Source organism: Megalops cyprinoides, chromosome 7 (assembly GCF_013368585.1).
Source record: "Megalops cyprinoides isolate fMegCyp1 chromosome 7, fMegCyp1.pri, whole genome shotgun sequence".
NCBI classification, from domain to species: Eukaryota; Metazoa; Chordata; class Actinopteri; order Elopiformes; family Megalopidae; genus Megalops; species Megalops cyprinoides.
This window is the reverse complement of record NC_050589.1, coordinates 36,711,422-36,729,345: the sequence shown is the minus strand read 5'-3', so window position 1 is coordinate 36,729,345 and position 17,924 is coordinate 36,711,422. Positions and strand designations below refer to the sequence as shown.

General features: G+C 40.9%; 1 protein-coding gene across 1 annotated transcript; it reads right to left on the bottom strand.

Moving 5' to 3' along the window:
• Positions 1-9,111: 9,111 nt before the first annotated feature.
• On the bottom strand, positions 9,112-17,477 carry dhh (desert hedgehog signaling molecule). Its single transcript, XM_036534260.1, has 3 exons — positions 16,261-17,477; positions 12,111-12,372; positions 9,112-10,695 (listed from the first exon to the last, which is right to left on the bottom strand). Exons 1-3 carry the CDS (start codon positions 16,570-16,572, stop codon positions 9,854-9,856), a joined length of 1,416 nt encoding a protein of 471 aa, XP_036390153.1. The 5' UTR covers positions 16,573-17,477; the 3' UTR covers positions 9,112-9,853.
• Positions 17,478-17,924: the final 447 nt, after the last annotated feature.

Below are 17,924 nucleotides of genomic sequence, written 5' to 3'. Positions count from 1 at the left end.
ACAAATGAGTGAGCAAAGTTTGACGAAGTTAGTTGCAACTAAAATAGTTCTGCTATTCTGCAAGCGGGACGCGTAATTTTAATAACTGTAATCATAAAATAGATTACAACACTTAGTAAGTAGTAGGTGTGTAACTTAATGGTATAGACATGTATAACGTTAAATAAATGTCTGCGATCTATGCCCGTCTGTTTCCTGGGCCAGCTATTCTTTTTTTCCTTAATTCCGCCTGCATTGTGCAGAGAAATAGTTTGTCGTTCAGTGTTGATTCCGTTTGCTGTTCGGCATAAATCGAACCTCATTTCGGGTCAGGGCGGTGTTGTCCGGACTACGTTGCCCTGGGATTCCATTTCCGCCTTCCTCCTCCACATCACTCTCAGCGACGCTCATGTCACCGTTATGCCGCCCGCCAGTAACTTGTAAAGAGGCTCATTAATGTGTTCACGAATCACAGCGGCTTCAGGGTGTTCGAATCCGTATTTTTTAAGGAGTCATCAACTTAACCAAAATTAATGATCAATCGTTCTCTTCTAAAACAATGAAGTGAATAATACTCTTTTTTTATGCACACGATGTATAAAAGCGTAGACATTCGGTTTAAAAATAATAGCCAAGTCCTCATTATCTTAAATTCTTAGAACAGTCTTAATTGCGATGCTAGGGTATCGCCATACTGAAAAGGATGAATCTGGGGTAAGTTGTTAAATGCCCTGGGATTGTTTTTCTCTGTCTGTGCCTAGAATTGTAAAATGTATTTGCAAATATAGAAATCAACTCGTTGGTGGTTGGCTGTGCAGATGTCTCAGGTGCTAAAGCAGGGTATTGGTCTGTCCCAAAATTGGTTGGACCGCACTTTGCAAGAACCAAGACTGATTGATTCTGCCTTGAAGAAATGGAAACAGGATTGGTTTACCGTTCCTGAGGTTTAATCCAGACTTGTTGACTATATCAAAAGTATTCAGCAGGCCTGACTGGCAGGTTCAACAACTAATTATATGTCTCTGTGGGGCTTTCAGATGGGAATCAGATGACAAAATTTGAGATATACGGACAGTACTGGTGAGGTTCTACCCGGACCTCGCAGTGATAGACCAGGCCTGTCACAGGGTAGGTTTGGTGCAGTGCTGGGCCTGTGCTACTGGGGCAGGGTTATGTCACCTGGCTCTGACACGACCTCTACATGAGCACACACTTCTTCTCCTCCTAGGAGCATCTCGATCTGCCTTCTCTATCCCCCAGATTATCCTTTTGAAGACTTCTACAGCCAACTAAAGCAAAGATCATTCAATGAAACAAGCATGTAGCAAAAATAATGAAAGACTGTGTTTACAGAGTATTGACATGATCACGGATCACAACCCAGAACATCTGTGGATGCACCCTTGATCAAGGTATATAACCTGAAATTCTTTGTTCAATATCCAGTTGTATAGTGTCCTCCTTACTTATTGTTGTGTACTTATTGATACCCCCCCAATGTAGATCAGAACAAAATATATTATACAATAAAATGTACACATTGAATCTCTTTTTGTTTAATATACAATAATAATAATATGTACTTTTTTTACATTTAATGCATATTTCTGTTGAATCATGTTTTTATTCTTATTTAATCAAGGCTTTAAATAAATGTGGAAGGCACTGTAAATGGGTATGTGAGAAAAAATATGTATAATAAAAATATGTATGTATAAATAGTATGTATGCAGAGCAAAGCAAAGCATATACACTCACTGAGCACTTAATTAGGAACACTGTACTAATACTGGGTAGGGTCTCCCTTTGCTCTCAAAACAGCCTCAATTCTTTGTGGTATGGATTCCACAAGATGTTGGAAACATTCCTTTGAGTTTCTGGTCCATGTTGACATGATTGCATCATGCAATTTCTGCAGATTTGTCAGCTTCACATTCATGTTACGAATCTCCCGTTCTACCACATCCCAAAGGTGTTCTATTTTATTCAGATCCAATGACTGGGTAGGCCACTGAAGAACATTGAACTCATTGTCATGTTCATGAAACCAGAGTGAGATGACTTTTGCTTTGTGACATGGTGCATTATCCTACTGGAAGTAGCCATTAGAATATGGGTAAATTGTGGCCATGAAGGGATGCACCTGGTCAGCAACAATACTCAAGTAGGCTTCAAGCGATGATTGATTGGTATTAACGGGCCCAAAGTGTGCCAAGAAAACATTCCCCACACCATTACACCACCGCCACCAGCCTGGACTGCTGACACAAGGCAGGTTGGGTCCATGGATTGATGCTGCTGGCGCCAAATTCTGATCCTACCATCTGTGTGCCTCAGCAGAAATCAAGATTCATCAGACCAGGCTACGTTTTTCCACTCTTCACCTGTCCAGTTTTGGTGAGCCTGTGCCCACTGCAGCCTCAGCTTTCTGTTCTTGACTGACAGAAGTTGAACCTGACGTGATCTGCTGCTGTTGTAGCCCATCTGCCTCAAGGTTCGACGTGTTGTGCATTCTGAGATGCTTTTCTCCTCACCACAATTGTACAGAGTGGTTATCTGAGTTACTGTAGCCTTTCTCTCAGCTCAAACCAGTCTGGCCATTCTCCGTTGACCTCTCTCATCAACAAGGTGTTTCCATCCGCAGAACTGCCGCTCACTGGATGTTTTTTTGTTTTCGCACCATTCTGAGTAAACTCTAAAGACTGTTGTCCGTGAAAATCCCAGGAGATCAGCAGTAGCAGAAATACTCAAACCAGCCTGTCTGGCACCAACAATCATGCCACAGTCGAAATCACTGAGATCACATTTTTTCCCCATTCTGATGGTTTATGTAAACATTAACTGAAGCTCCTGACCCTTATCTGCATGATTTTATGCATTGCACTGCTGCCACACAATTGTCTGATTAGATAATTGCATGAATAAGTAGGTGTACAGGTGTTCCTAATAAAGTGCTCAGTAAGTGTATATCTCTTTACCTGAGGTATATCTGTGATGTGGTGTCACTAGCTCTTGGAGCACAGTTCCTATTCCCTCATCCACTTACAGGTGGCACTGTTGTCATAGCAACTTCTATATCTCAAAATTAGTCAATTACCTAGATCTCCTTGGTGAAAGGCTTCATGAACACAGCTCCCCCAGGAGCCAACCAGTTTCTTTCTTTCTTTGGGCATCCTGAAGAAAAAGAGAAGAGTGAGAGTGAACATGGATGATGTTTCATATACACTGTACACTGCAGTGGTCCACTTTGGCCAGATCATTTATACTGGCTGTGGAGGCCAGCAAGGTGATTCTCAGCTCTATTTCAGACACACTCATGAAATTCTCATCACCTGGGATGTTTTGGATGTTATTGTTTTTTTGTTTTTTTTTCGAGGTCTAGAACTGAGCCTTTGAGTACCCAAGGAAACAAAACAATAGAAGCATTTCCAGATGATCTTTTGTGCAACTGTTATTAAAGACTTAATGTATCATAGACAAGACTGGCTAGAATATATAGAGGCTATTTTTTTAGACTCAGTTAAAAATCAATATTTTTGTGGAAGGCATTTCACTTTTTCACTGTCGCTCTCCATCAGAAAATCTTTTCATTCCCAATACGAACAGTAGGCACCATGTGGTAAAAAATTATGATGGATTTTTTTTCCTCAGCAGCAACAAACTAAAATGTAAATATTCCACTGAATCCTTTACATTCTCTGGTTGACTGGTGAGCAAAACATACTGTATATTTCAAGTCATATCCAGCAGCTTGTCTTGAAGGATCTGCACCACTTCAAAACTGTGGTAAGAGAGAATAGCAGGAGAGTTAACCACAGCCAGGCATTCAAAGTGTTTCATAACTGGGGAAAACAGTAATTACATTACTCTACTATCAAAGTGTCCAAAGCCATCTTAATAAGGTGTCCTAATTAGAGAATATTAATTGTATGAATTAATTCAATCGAATTTTACCTGTTTCACAGTGTACTCGTCCAGCCCAGCTCATTGTGCCAGAATGACAGAAGAGACCTGTTTTAATCACGGACTAACAGGGTCAAGTGGTGATCCAGCACAGGGAATGTTCTGACCTAGATCTCTAAAGTTTTCAGAATAAGCTGGCCCATTTAAACATCAGTCAGAGACTGGATTTATTAAAAATAATGACAGATTTGATTAACACGCCTTGTTAATGACAGACACTCTTTTTAAATGTTTTGCTGTGTGTCTGTATAGCTGTATCACCTTGTCACTTGTGACCCCCTAAAAAGGTACACTTTTGTATAAGATATACTGAAACCAGTATATCTTATAGCTTTAAGATATACTGGTTTCAGGGAAATCTACTCTTCAGCACAGTTAACAATATTCATATAAGTAAGTTGCAGTAGAGTTTATTGGAACAAAATCAGTATACATAACAGTCTATATTTATTGGAATAAATGGCAGGATGAAGAGGTATCCTTGTAAACCTGCTTCACTTCAATCAAGAGGGATCAAAGAGATGTTACAATTTTAGCAATGGCAGTGCTCAAAGATGCTTCCCTCTTCATAGAGGTGACAGACTATACACCAGCATATAACCATAGACATCCATAGAGTATGACTGGGGAAGAGAGAGTACTCTTCCCTGTCAAGTAGGTAGTTTGGGGGAGGACAAGTTGATCAGAAATGATGAGAAAATTATTTTTCTCTCAGTTATAGGGTTCATACTATGAGAAAAGGACCGGAAAACTGATGTGATGAAATGTGATGTTTTAGGGCTTGATTTTGCAGGGTAGAGGTGTAATATAATAATATAATGTTATAATAATATCATGTATGTTATATATGAATCTATATAGGGATAGAGTCCTGGTCATTGTTCACTTTTCACCATGGAATGTTTGAAATGTGTGATAATGTCAGGTGTGACACTAAAGCTAAAGTCCAATGTGTGTCTCTCTGAATGTCCCAAATTCACCAACAGGCTTTCCCCATGTCTACCTGCCCTGCTTTGTCCACCAGCTGACAACTGAAATGCTGCCCATCCACAGAGATAATTCTACTGAAAGCCGAAGGCAAGGGGAAAGAGCAGAGGTAAAAACATGCACGTTGAAAAGTAGTGTGCAAACAGACAAATGGGACATTAATACAGTGAAAAAACGAAAATATTACCACCAACTCTACTAAGACTTCTGATTATAAATATAGCTAAAATGTGCTCCTTGCAAGAATATGGAATAGGACATAACTAATTTCTTATGATGTTATTTGTGTAATAAAATCATTTAATAAAAATGGAAAGAAAACATGATCATTTCTTTCCTTATGTCAGTGTCACTAAAAGCAAATATTTTTTAGATATGTATAAGATTCACTGTCCTCATATGTGTGGTCATAGGAATCTATAAACGCTTTTTACAAAATGACAAGTGAGAGATTTGTCTAGTGGTAAGGAAAAACATATTAGAAATGAGTTAGCTAGCCTAGCTAAAAGAGGTCGGTTCACTGATCGCTGTACTGGTACTGTACCAAGCTACAATTGGTCAGGGAAGATGTTAACTAACAGCTGCATACATTCATCCATCTGAACTGTGTAAAAGATAAAAATTGGCCGAAAGATGTTCAGTTATTCGGAATATAGACTAGACAGTCACGTGTCCTGCATCTCAGATGAATGAAACGCATAAACGTGTTGTCACAGACAGGCAAGCCAACAAGCTAAATCTTGTTTACAGTGCATAATATAGCTGTGAGATGTTTATTGAGGAACTTTTATTTTGACACTGAATATTGGATATTGATATTTTTTTTTGATTTGGCGGTCTTTAGGGGAAATGTCAAGGTGCTGATGGGAAATGAGAGGAGTGTGGATGTGATGGCATGGAAGACGGTTGTGTCTCAATCCCTCTGTTCTTTTTCAAATATTTTGAGTCGTGTAACGTTATAATCGGGAACAGCCTTGACAATAAACCTGAGTTCACTCTGAATTTACAGTGACTGGAGTTACATTATGATCCTCTTCATGCAGCTCAGCATCTCTGAAACTTAAGTGCATACCCACGGCCTTATACAGCTAACCAGAAGATGCAGACTATTTATTTCTAGATGTCTAGATGTCAAAATAATGCAGTTGTGAGAAATACGGTAGCCTCTTTTAAATCTGCGAGCTACATTGGGAATAATGTTCTCCAAAACATCAATTTCACAGTCATTTCGGCTGGACGATTTAAAAATGTATTTATTATTTATATTTATTTCTTTATTTAAAATGATTTATTTTTTGTTTCTTAGATTATTTCTAAAAATATAATTAAGTTTTTTTTTAAATTAAAATAACTGTTTTTCCTGTGTCCCTCTATTATGTGACAACAATTTTTTCCCAAGCCGCCGTAGTAGGCCTAGGTCATTTGGTCAATGATTACGAATGCCGTTCAGACCTGTAGAAATAGTATAAGATTCGTCTGAAAAACCGTCTCTACAACTGCGGTTCAGAGGACTCGCGCTACGTGGTTGAAACCAAACTACAGGAGACCTTCCGCGCCGAAACGCCCTTACATGTGATACAAGATCGATTGTGGAAGTATAGGTGGTTTTACCACTAGGGGGAGGTAAAGCCTAATTCTTCACGTAGGGAGTTTTAAGATCGAAATTTACACTCAAATTTGCTGCTGAAATTAGTTGATTTTGTGAGCCTTGTTGTTCCACTCATATTATTGTAAAATGAGCGCATCGGAAAGAGCCCCGAACGTCATGATTCACTGAATATTTCATTAATAGAAAGATTTCAGTTCAAGACACAGACCCATTTTGAACAGCAATAAGTAGAAGGGGGAAGAGGAAGATCTGACAGAGAAAGTAATCAGGAAAAAGAGCAATCAAGAATGGCTTGGCTGACAGCCCACAGTTTGCAGATTCAGATGTTCAATGGTCACACTTCTTCACTATTTTCTTGCAAGCCTTAAATAAAACAGTACTAAATCCTCTAAACAAAAGTAGTCTCACTCTTATTTAACAGTAATGATCATTCAAATGTATAGGCCTCCCCTTTGAGTGCACACCTGGACGAATTTAGATTAGGCTACAGCAGAGGGGGAAAAGATGGAAAAGACTGAGAGAGAGAGAGAGAGAGAGAGAGAGAGAGAGAGAGCCACAAATGAAAGTCTAATGGCTGAATCTTGGTTTTTCATTAACTACTGGTTCTGCTGCTTTTTGCCAGTGGATTTTAACCTTTACCATACCATCTCACACAGCTGGCACATTCATATGGGCACTCTCAGCCTCAGGTAGTGCTATACTATGACCTTGAAAAGCTCTCATTATATTTGATAATATAAAAGTTCAAATAATGTTTTTTGCACCACAACACTACAATAACTACCAACAAGTAGTTGCAACCAGGTGAGTGAACATCTAGACACACCAGTTGAAAACCTGGGCAGGTTGTATTGATTCCCAGATGGGTTGTTTTATCAATATAGCGTATGTTTCTCGGTAGTACCGAGGTACTACCTTACAGAGTTTCCATCACTTCTGAATGGCAGAACAGCAGATCCTCACCAAGGGTTCAAATCAGCAGCTCTCTGGTTACCAGTCCACTTCCTTAATGATGCCACACCTCCATCCACCTTTGTACCTTTGAGCAAGGTTTTTGGCCGTACTTCATTTAGTAAATATCTAGCTGTGTTAATATTATAGTAATGTACAAGTGCTACATAAAGTGTTTTCTAAAAAAAGGATACTTGTCAGACAGGGTAACTTTTGAGCAGCATTTTCCAACTTCACATTGTCCTCACATATTGATTTTTGCACACTGCTTCAAACCAGATCTCAACTGGAGTTCTATGTTGTATCTGAAGTTCAACCTCACTTCGATGTGATGCGCTAGCACATAGGTATCTGTACTTCTGGGAGGTTCAGGTACAGATCTCTACCATAATCTGTAATCTTCTTGAATTTCCCAACAAAATAAACCCACCCCTTGTGTTTGAGTGACAGATACACACCAACTCATGTAATCACTCACTTCAAATACTGCTTTTTTTTTTTTTAGCAATGTGGTAATGTCAGTGTGGAGGGACAAACTAGCGTTTGGTCCCAGCTCCATCAAGTAAAATGTTCTTTTCTTCAAAACCTCCTGTTCACTGTGACATTTTATATAACGCACTCTACATAAGGGCATCTAAATAATGATGCATAAACAGAAAGTGCAACATGTAATTCTGTAGACACTAATTCACCAACACACACACATACCCACGTGCATGCACACACAGGCACTCACAGCCACACGCATACGCAGCCCCACATGCTCACCCACAGCCTTCTTGGACATCAAGTCCACACTGTCCTTGAAGAGGCCTTGAATGCAGAGTAAAATTTGACAGAGGAATTCTGCAGTTCACAGACAGAGCAGACCCACATTGCTACAGTTCAGTACTTTGCATTTAACCAAAATGGACATGAACATCAGAATCAGCAACTTATCTTTTGCCACACAATGCTCTGCTTATTCTATGATGCCACAACGACAGTGTCCCATAGCAATGTGAATATATGAGGGTGACATTACACATGGATACAGAATACAGTAGCTATTGGATCGTGCCACAGAGCCACTCCCCACCTGTTAGTTCAAGCATTAGCAAGTGTTAGTTCAGCAAGTCAAACTGTATCAACCACACCGCTTATAACCAACCAAAAAGGAAAATGACAGTAGTTTCTTTACAAAAAATTAAATTATTATTATTAATTGTTTTAATTACATAAAACATAGATAACAAATAACATGTAAGGCCACCATTAAATTTGAATAATTAAAATAAATTGATACATTTAATATTTATATATTATGATTCCAATGGTACAAAAATAAAGCATTTGTTGGTTCTAGCCCATATTCATTTTCCTCTTCTCTTAAGAACAATTACAAAAAGCAGATTTTAAAAGTCATACCATCCATCTGTTTTAGTTTTTATCTTGTAAAATAATACAATGTACAATGTACAGCTCCCTTTATCTTAATATTAATAAGACATAACATTAACAGGTCATACTTGATGAAAGAACAAGCTTTTGAAGCAAAAAGTTGATTTATATCAATATGAAGATCAAATAGGATGACCAGACTGTTAGACAGACTGACCTACAGTTAAAAATTGTGAGGGAACGTTACAGGTCAAGACTATGAAGAGAAACAAAATGGCTGGTAATGATTGTAATATAGGCCTACAGAAACATTCTCATCTTAACCAAAATACAGAGACAGAGTTCCATTCATACCATGGTGTGGGACAATGGGATAAGGTTCCAGATGGTCCCATTTTTTCTGGGACATCTGGTCACCCGTCTCTCTTCAGCGTTAGGTTAAAAGTTGAGTGTTTAACTCTCCAGAGTTTAACCTATCCTGTTGTCAGGTCTGGCATGGTTTTAACATGAGAAAGGTTTATTCTCCAGGACCCATCATGACCCCAAAAACCATCTCAACATTAAAAAAGTCTGACATTCTTCAAAATATCCCAGGTTTTAAGATCAGTGGGCTGGTCCACAGCACATACCTCTGTTTCCCCTAACCTATTTATAGTATGTTATGTACTGTATGTTATGTATTGTATATTGTGCTCGACGCTGTTTATGAGATAACGGAAGTGAAATTTCAGGGACGAATAAAGTATTCCTGTGAAGTTACACAAATACAATAAGCAGATGTATACAGAAAAAATACAGCAACAAAGAGACAAGTATGAACTTCCCATATCCTGGGATTCATAGGGGGTTAACACAGTGAAGAGCTGTGAACAAACATCATTCAACACTGGACCGGAGTAAATCTTGCGTCTTTGGAGAGTTCTGGTCATGGTCCCCTGTTGTGCAGGGCAGTGAGTCACATGTGTTGGTGTGTTTCCCAGCCCTTTATGGATGGAAGCTCTCAGGATCTAGAAGGATGCATCCAAGAGCATGGAGCAGCCGGGCATACCAGTGCACCATCCAGCCCTCATCCTGTCCACAGTTCCCATCTGCCCCACGCCAGCCCTGGTGCGGTGTGGCTGTCCAACTGCACAGCCTGTCTGGACTGCGCAGACTCCAACTGTTCAGTGACTGGTTCAACCCAGAGCTGTCCATGGCATGGTGAATCCCACTGGGATCTTGGGTCTCTATGAGACCTCTTTGTGCCTCTCTGACACTGTCCTCCACCACATCAGGTCCCCAAACCAGCTGCCAAAAGGACAGCAGGAGCCTCAGGGGACCGAACGCCCTGTGTGCCAGTCTGTGATCCTCCACAGCGGCATAGCTGGAGGCCAGCACCCCGTCCACAAACAAGGTTCCCTGTTCTGTCAAGGGGGCGTAAACCCCTCTGCCTTCCTTCCAGGACACAGAGACAATCCGTGACGGCCGCACCCTGCCGTCATCCCCCTGGACCAGTACGTAGTGATCTGGCTTGGCCCGGCTGGCGAATCGGGCTCGGTACTGCTTGTGGTCAAGGGTGCAGTTGGGAGCCAGGAAGAGCAGGTGAGAGGCTGTCAGCAGGAGGTGCTTCCCGTCCTCCGTGTCCAGAGAGAGAAATCTGACATGTAGGGTGGAGTCCTGGTGCAGGAACAACAGGACACGGCTGGGCACCACTTGGCCTGACCCAGACAGGGCCAGAACCTCCTCTCCAGGCTTCAAGGAGGACAAGGCCTTTTGCCCACCACCTGCCATGTTTACCTGCGCCCAGCCTGGGAAACAGCCCCCCTTCTCCACTGTCACAGAGTGATCTGTCAGAGCACGGACCAAAACATAAGGGACAAAATTTGTGGAAAATGGAAAGGAGAGAAGATAGGAAAGAGGGGGGGAAGAGGAGGAAAGAGAAAAAAAAGATGGCTGGGAGGTCCAATGTTCACAATGATAACCTGATATTTACTACTCGTGTGCACACAAAAGCCCCATTAAGAAACTGTCAATATGTATACAGATGTGTACATTCATACAGAGGAATTATAAACACACATGAATGCATTTCATTTGAACATTCTACTAATGCACCTTTTTTTGGGAAACCCCAGTTACAATGAGCCACCTAAAATGTGAAGTGTGAACTCTGCTGGGATATTATACAGCCCTTTCAGAGGCCAAGTGTGTCTGAGACAAGCAGAAGCAGTGTGATTGGGAAAAAGGGTATGTGTCTAGAAGGCTCCAAGCTCAGGTTCTGGACTGGGGACTACAGTTTGTATAATAATTAGGGCTGTCAACGTCGTTAAAGCTCGTTCGCGATTAATCGCGAAACTTTAATGCGTTAATGTTTTAACGTAAATTAATCATATAATCACGTTTGACCGCAACTTTCTTCCGTAATTCCAGTGCGGATATTTACCTGTCTGAATTACTGAAAGGCGTGGCAAACGCAGATGTGCTGAACGGCAAATTTCGTTTTAACTCGGTCACACCGGTGTGATTAGCTGTTTAGCGCATATGCTAAAACTGATGCGATTAGAACACTAGATTGGAGAAATTCTAGCTAATTTTAGCTTTGAGGAAACATTGATTTAACTCTTAAAATATAGCAAATGCTAATTTTTAAATCTATAAGAAACCTAATAACGCAAATGAAAACATAACAAACCATATAAGGTAACACATGCGCTACATACCATAACAAATAAGTTACATGCGAAAGGGTTAAAACGAAATTTGCCGTTCAGCAAATCTGCGTTTGCGACGCCTTTCAGTAATTCAGACAGGTAAATATCTGCGCTGGAATTACGGAAGGAAGTTGAGGTCAAACTTGTTAATATGATTAATTTGCGTTAAAACATTAACGCGTTAAAGTTTCGTGATTAATCGCGAACGAGCGTTAACGCGTTAACGTTGACAGCCATAATAATAATTCATTGTTTCCGCAGACATTCTTATCCTGAGCAATTTATAGGGCTAACATGGCTTCATATCTATACCTATGTTTACCTATAGGTTCTATACCTATATTTAAATAATCTAGGTACACAACAACCAGAGCTACAGTTAATAGTCATCAAGCTAAAAGACACTGATAACGTAAAAACATGTTAAAACATGCCTAACAAGTAACTTCATGTGTATGTATTGTAAACGTCATTGCTTGGTTAAGGATATCTGCCGAGTAAATAATAAGTAATGATAATAACATAATGATAATAATGAAAGTCAGTCTTACCAGCTTTGACAGAGCAGTGCACGTGAGATTTCGATTCGTAGTGCACCCAGTCGAACCCGGCCTCTACTGCCATCTGGGCCAGCAGCCCGTACTTGTTGGGGTCGCGGTCAGAGGTGGTGATGTCGACAGCCCGGCCCTCGTAGTGCAGGGAGTTTGGGGGGTGGTGGCCGTCCTCGTCCCAGGCCTCGGTCACACGTAGACGCACGTCGGGCCACTGGTTCCTGACTGCGATGGCCAGCCGAGTCAAACAGTCCTTGCAGCGCTGGAGAGAGGGGGAGTGAGCAGGGAGGGGGGTGAACAGCATTCGTTTCAGGGTGTGTGGATATTCAAGCGGGGGCATGCGTGCCGCAGAGCCATCCAACAAGCTACAAGCTACAGCATCTCCTCATGTCCAGTAGCTCCATCTTTCACATTAAATCATTTCAGTCATAAAGAGGGAAGCATGAGTTACAGCATCTCTTTGTTTAGATCAGAATGAACTATTACAACCTAATCTTTCTGTAATGATTGAAATAATTTCATTTGCATTTAATTGCGCCATCTTTACACTCTGGTCACATCCATCAGATAAAAGGAAAAGGAGCATTGTCAACATTTTACACATATCTCATTCTGAGTAGTGTGCTTAAATACCTAAAGGGATAGTAGGCCCCATTAAGCAAGTAATCACTATGTTCCCTATCCTCCACCTGAGTCTCTGAGGATAAAATTAGATGGTTGCTCTTGTCATGACTTTAAACAATCATTAGTAGTAAATCTTTGGTTGATTTATAGATCCATGATCAGATCAATGCGCAGAATATCAACGGCATTAATACACAAAAACAAGACACAGTTGTCTCCTGTTCCAGTTACTTTAGCCATATCGTATGATGTGTGACCTGTCGCTGCAGTTTCAGTCAAGCCAGGTTAAATCAAATGTCAAATGCAGCACCTCCTTTGTGGAACGCCAGATGCAAATGCCAAGGAGGGTCTGAGTTCTGTCCGAACATTTAGACTCTTGCGGTTTTGCGCAGGGTGACATCACCGGGTGTTCTTTCACTGTATATTCAGAGCTTTTAAAGGCCATTGCCACTCCTCCGCCCTCAAACAATCAGGACTTAAGAGCAGAGCCACTGTAGCCAGTCTGCAGCATTCCTTTGTCATTTTTGCAGCGTGGGAGAATTTTCAAGGCCAATCACCCTTTTTTCTTGTCTTACATTGTGCTTTGTAGGCACTCTTGCTGTGGTTCTGTGGACAATGAGAATGGAAACCTTTTCTCTTCTGACTGACGCATATTAGCAGACTGTCTCAGACAATACCTGGGTCCAGCATCGCAACACACTCACTGCACTACAGAACCAATGGAACGCTCTCAGCTCTGCACACGTCTATGACATCACAATGACAATTTATGGCACTACTGTCCCCATAATGTCCACTCTTAATGATTCTTGAAACTGAAGGATGACAGCTAAAACAGGCACTAAGGTGTGTGTGTGTGTCTGTGTCACCCCCAAGTGTGTAAGGCACTCCCAACAATTTGACTGACTACTTTTTACCTGGGGCGGAGTGGTAATATTGATAAAATCAAACGGAACCACAAAGAGATTTGATCTGTTTTCCCTAAAATGATTTTGTATATGATTGTGATTCCCTGCTTTGGTAATGCTGATTTATGTATGCCATGCCAGAGAAAGAGAGAGAAAGAGAGAGAGAAGGCCAGAGAAAAGGCCAGATCCAGGCGAAGTGAGAGGGCAGAGAGAAGGAATGTCCGGGCAGGCCAAGGGGAATGTGACAGCAGGAGTGAGAAAGAGAGAAGGAGGCAGTGAAAACAAACTGGGGAACATTTTTCTCGCACTGTGGCGTGGAGAGGCGTTTCATTGTCAGAACTACAATAGGGGCTTTTCCGACGGTGCCATTACTTCAGCAGGCGGGAATTTTGGACAGGCGACCCCGCAAGAGCCTGCAAAAAGATATACAAAGGACTCCTTTCAAAACCGGGCAAAAGATGAGGGCACACACGCTCACATACACGCACCCCACCTCTGGACCGGGTGCACACAGGGCACTCACACTCACATTGATGCAATACATATGTAACCACTCAGCACACCAGCATAGAAAGGGCATCACCCCTGATCGACGAAGAGTTACACATTGTCAAATCATATAATAACTCTTCCCTTGCACTATTCTCTGAGAAAGCACATGTTACCCAAGTTTCCTAACTTTCCGGTCTGGTAAATGGTGGGAATCAGTCTGCTTAGTCCAGAACCAATCATACACCTGCCAATGTGTGGCAGAGTAGCACAGCAGTTAGCAATCTTGACTTGTGGCATTAGCTCTCAGTTAGAGCAATTCTGTTGTCACCTCAAGCGAGGTATGCAACCTGATGTGTTTCTGTAAAATAATCCAGCATTGTTATTATATTATATATGTGAGATATACCTTTTGGAGAAGGGAGTCTGATGGGCATTGCATTACATCACAGTTATTACAGGATGGTGCTATGTGGAGCAACTTACAAAATGTGTGAATAACTAATAATAGCTTTTCCTACAGAAAAATGATATTATTGATATTACTGATTTTCTTATAGATGACATGAGTGTCCTCTGACTGACTCCTGATTCTTTTTAAAATGAGCTCTAACACTCAGTTATCTATCTCTATATCTACATCAATGCATAGACGGAAACATATGCATCTGCTTATTTTTACACAATGTCAAAAAGTATTCTAATGTACAACATGATTTGTATTATCTTTTGATATATATCATATTGTGACTCCTGTTCTGTGATTGATAACCTAAGGATTTTGTCAATGCACACTGCCAGTTTTTTCTGCTATTCCAAGATCAGTCAGGATTGACAACTGTCTGTATATGTTTCACAATTCCTTTCTGAAAAGGCCAGTTGACAATCTGACCTTCATCTCAGCACAAACACTACAATTGCGAGGGGAGAGAGAGTGTTCCTTTGACATCTCTATTGAAAGGGGTCTTTGCGTTGCTCAAGGCAGATTAAGTCCAGGTATGTGTGCCTTACCTACAACATTGGAGGCTGTTTACCTCACCTTCCGAGTTCCACCCATTAACTACACAGATCAGGCAAGTGGAACTACAGCACAGGAATCTTTTCATTACCTAGCCACAAAGGCTTCAGTTAAAGATTAAAAGGAAGGGATCTCAGGGAAATTTCTCTCTCCTGAAAAAAGAACTTCTATATATGTACATTAGATACAAAGCCACTATGATCTGAGATCACTCTTAAAATGAAATTATTTCATTTTCAGTCAACAGAGGAGAAAGAAGCAATTCCAATTTTCTGTACTGCAGAATTTTCCTCCTTGTGTGAGGAAAAAGAAAATTAAAGAACTGATTGCATTCTTGGCTCTCCTAAAGTGTGACAGTTTGGGGAAATTATTTGAATTACCTGACTAAAAATGTAACATGAGAACAGTCAACACTTAAGACAGGCCCTTTTTAGAATTCTATGATGAAATGTGCCTCCTTCTGTTGTTAATTAATAACTAATTTTACTGCATTGAACCCACTCTGAAATCACAGACACTTGGAAAGCAAGGGAGAGGGAAACAGAAGGTGTGATGTGGTCACAGGAAACCCATGTCCTTGTACAGTTCTTGGAATGTCTTGAGGCTGTGATAAGAAAGAAAACTTTAAGGAAGACCTACAATTATTCAGATTTTAAGAAAAAAAAAACATCAAGAAATGTTGGCAAAGAAACAGCCTCAGCCAAAAAGGTGAACAGGTTTTGGCATGGTGAAATTATGAACCATCAAAATATTTTATTCAAAAACAGTTTGATTCCATTTTCTGCATGGTTCCAGGCCAAATTGAATAACTTGATAGCTGAAAATTTTACAAATACAAATTATGCGTGTACAGTGTTTACAATAACAATTATGAGCACAAATTAAACTATGTGTACCCCCATGAGTCACCAGAAACTTTCTGATATATCTGACACAATGTACTTGTCTAAACTTTTACCATGAATCACTGACTGCAACAAGTGAGGATTTGCTCCAGGGCCACTGATTTCGAGAAGTTGAAAAACACCACAAACAAAATAGCAAATAATGCCTATAATACAAATTTTAAAGTGCCTTACATCTGTAAATTTGAAGATGTTTCTTCCCCTACCTTTGTCATGAATCGGTCTGCCTTTGTGTTCTCCTCATCTTTGAATATGATGTCCGGGTTGTAGTTGCACACTAGTTCGTTGAAACGTTCAGAGTTCCGCGTGATCCTGCCTTCTGGTCTCCCGCTGGCGCCCAGGTTGTTCTCCGAGAAGTTAGGGACGAAGTGCTTGTAAGGCATTGGGGTCAGCTTTCGCATCTTGGGCCGGATACCAACACCTGGGCCTGGCCCGCATCCCCCCGCAAATAGCCATGCCCAAATGCACACTGACAACAGGCCGAGCCGTGCCAGGCTGAGCCACATAGGCACCGGCATTGGCTCGAGCTTTATGTGCCAAGGGATCAACCACCTGCTCAGCCCGCAGCGCGAGCTTCGTCTAGGGCACCTGCCGCCATCTGAATAAGGAGAACCACGAAGCTTTGCCACGTCCAGCACACGCCGTTTGTCTCAAAATAACAAATATTTAGTAGAATATATCTGTACTTTAAAAAAAACTATGCTGATGCTTTTTAGGCTTTTTAAAGACTGCAAGCATAGAGATGTATTCTTTCTCTAACATTTACCTGTAAATAGTACAAAGCAACGCATGGTAGTATTTCTGAACAGGAAGGCAAGTGTTGTCTTTTTGTTTAATCGTAATTTCAGTAGACCGGATATAAGGCCTATTAATGGTCAATGAATATGAGGTAGTTATCTTTGTACATTAAAAACTTAATAAGCCATCTGTATTCACATGTATTTCTAAATGGACATCATTTGCAAGCATAAACTGCATCAAAACGCAATCGCAACCTGTAGCCTATTTGTAACTTTCTTTTACCTTTCCTTATTAAATGCCTATCCCATAAGGTGAGCAAAACAGCAGTTTATGAGAAACACGAATGATTACGCTCCAAATTAGATGTCACAAAATAAATAAAGTTAATCTACAAGCCATGTCTCAGGTGAACTGCTTACACTGGTATTAATGTGCGTCGCCACGGTTCTGTGATTAACAGGTGTTTCGAACATTCCGCGATCAATTAATTCATCCCTTTTCACTGTTTGACCTAGTTTAATGCACATTCTTCATGATCACTTTAAGCTATTGTATTTCTGTGAAGAAAGTCCCTTGTATTTTCGGTCTAATATTATTGTCACCCCATTGCTCCGTTCGTCCAGTTCATAGCGGTCTTGGTAATGCAGAGGTTTCGCCTGTCTGCTGTCTCCTGTCGTGGCTCCGTGCGCTCTTCTCCGTTTCACTCCGGCCATTTGGTCTTATTAGTGTCCAGACAAGATTGCCCTCCCTTCCTGCGCGCGCTCACAAACCGACAGTGCGCACACGCCTCCTTTATTACGCTCCAGTCCAATGTTGTTCGCGCTCAGCGAGTCATGTGCGCGCCGCCGACAAAAGATTGCTTCCATTATAACCAATTATATGCTGTGTAATAATAATAATAATAATAATAATAATTCGTTCCCCTTACATGTTGGAAATATTGTTGAAATCATCACAATCACAAACATCCCCACAACATTCCCATAAATGTACTTAACGTGTGAGGAATACTAAACTCACAAATGGATATGAGTTAAAACCCTGTTCATCATTACTACATCAGTCTTTCCCATGTTTCTGCAGCTCCACCTTCATAGTGCCAGTGCAGATTCAGTTTTGCTGCAGTTAC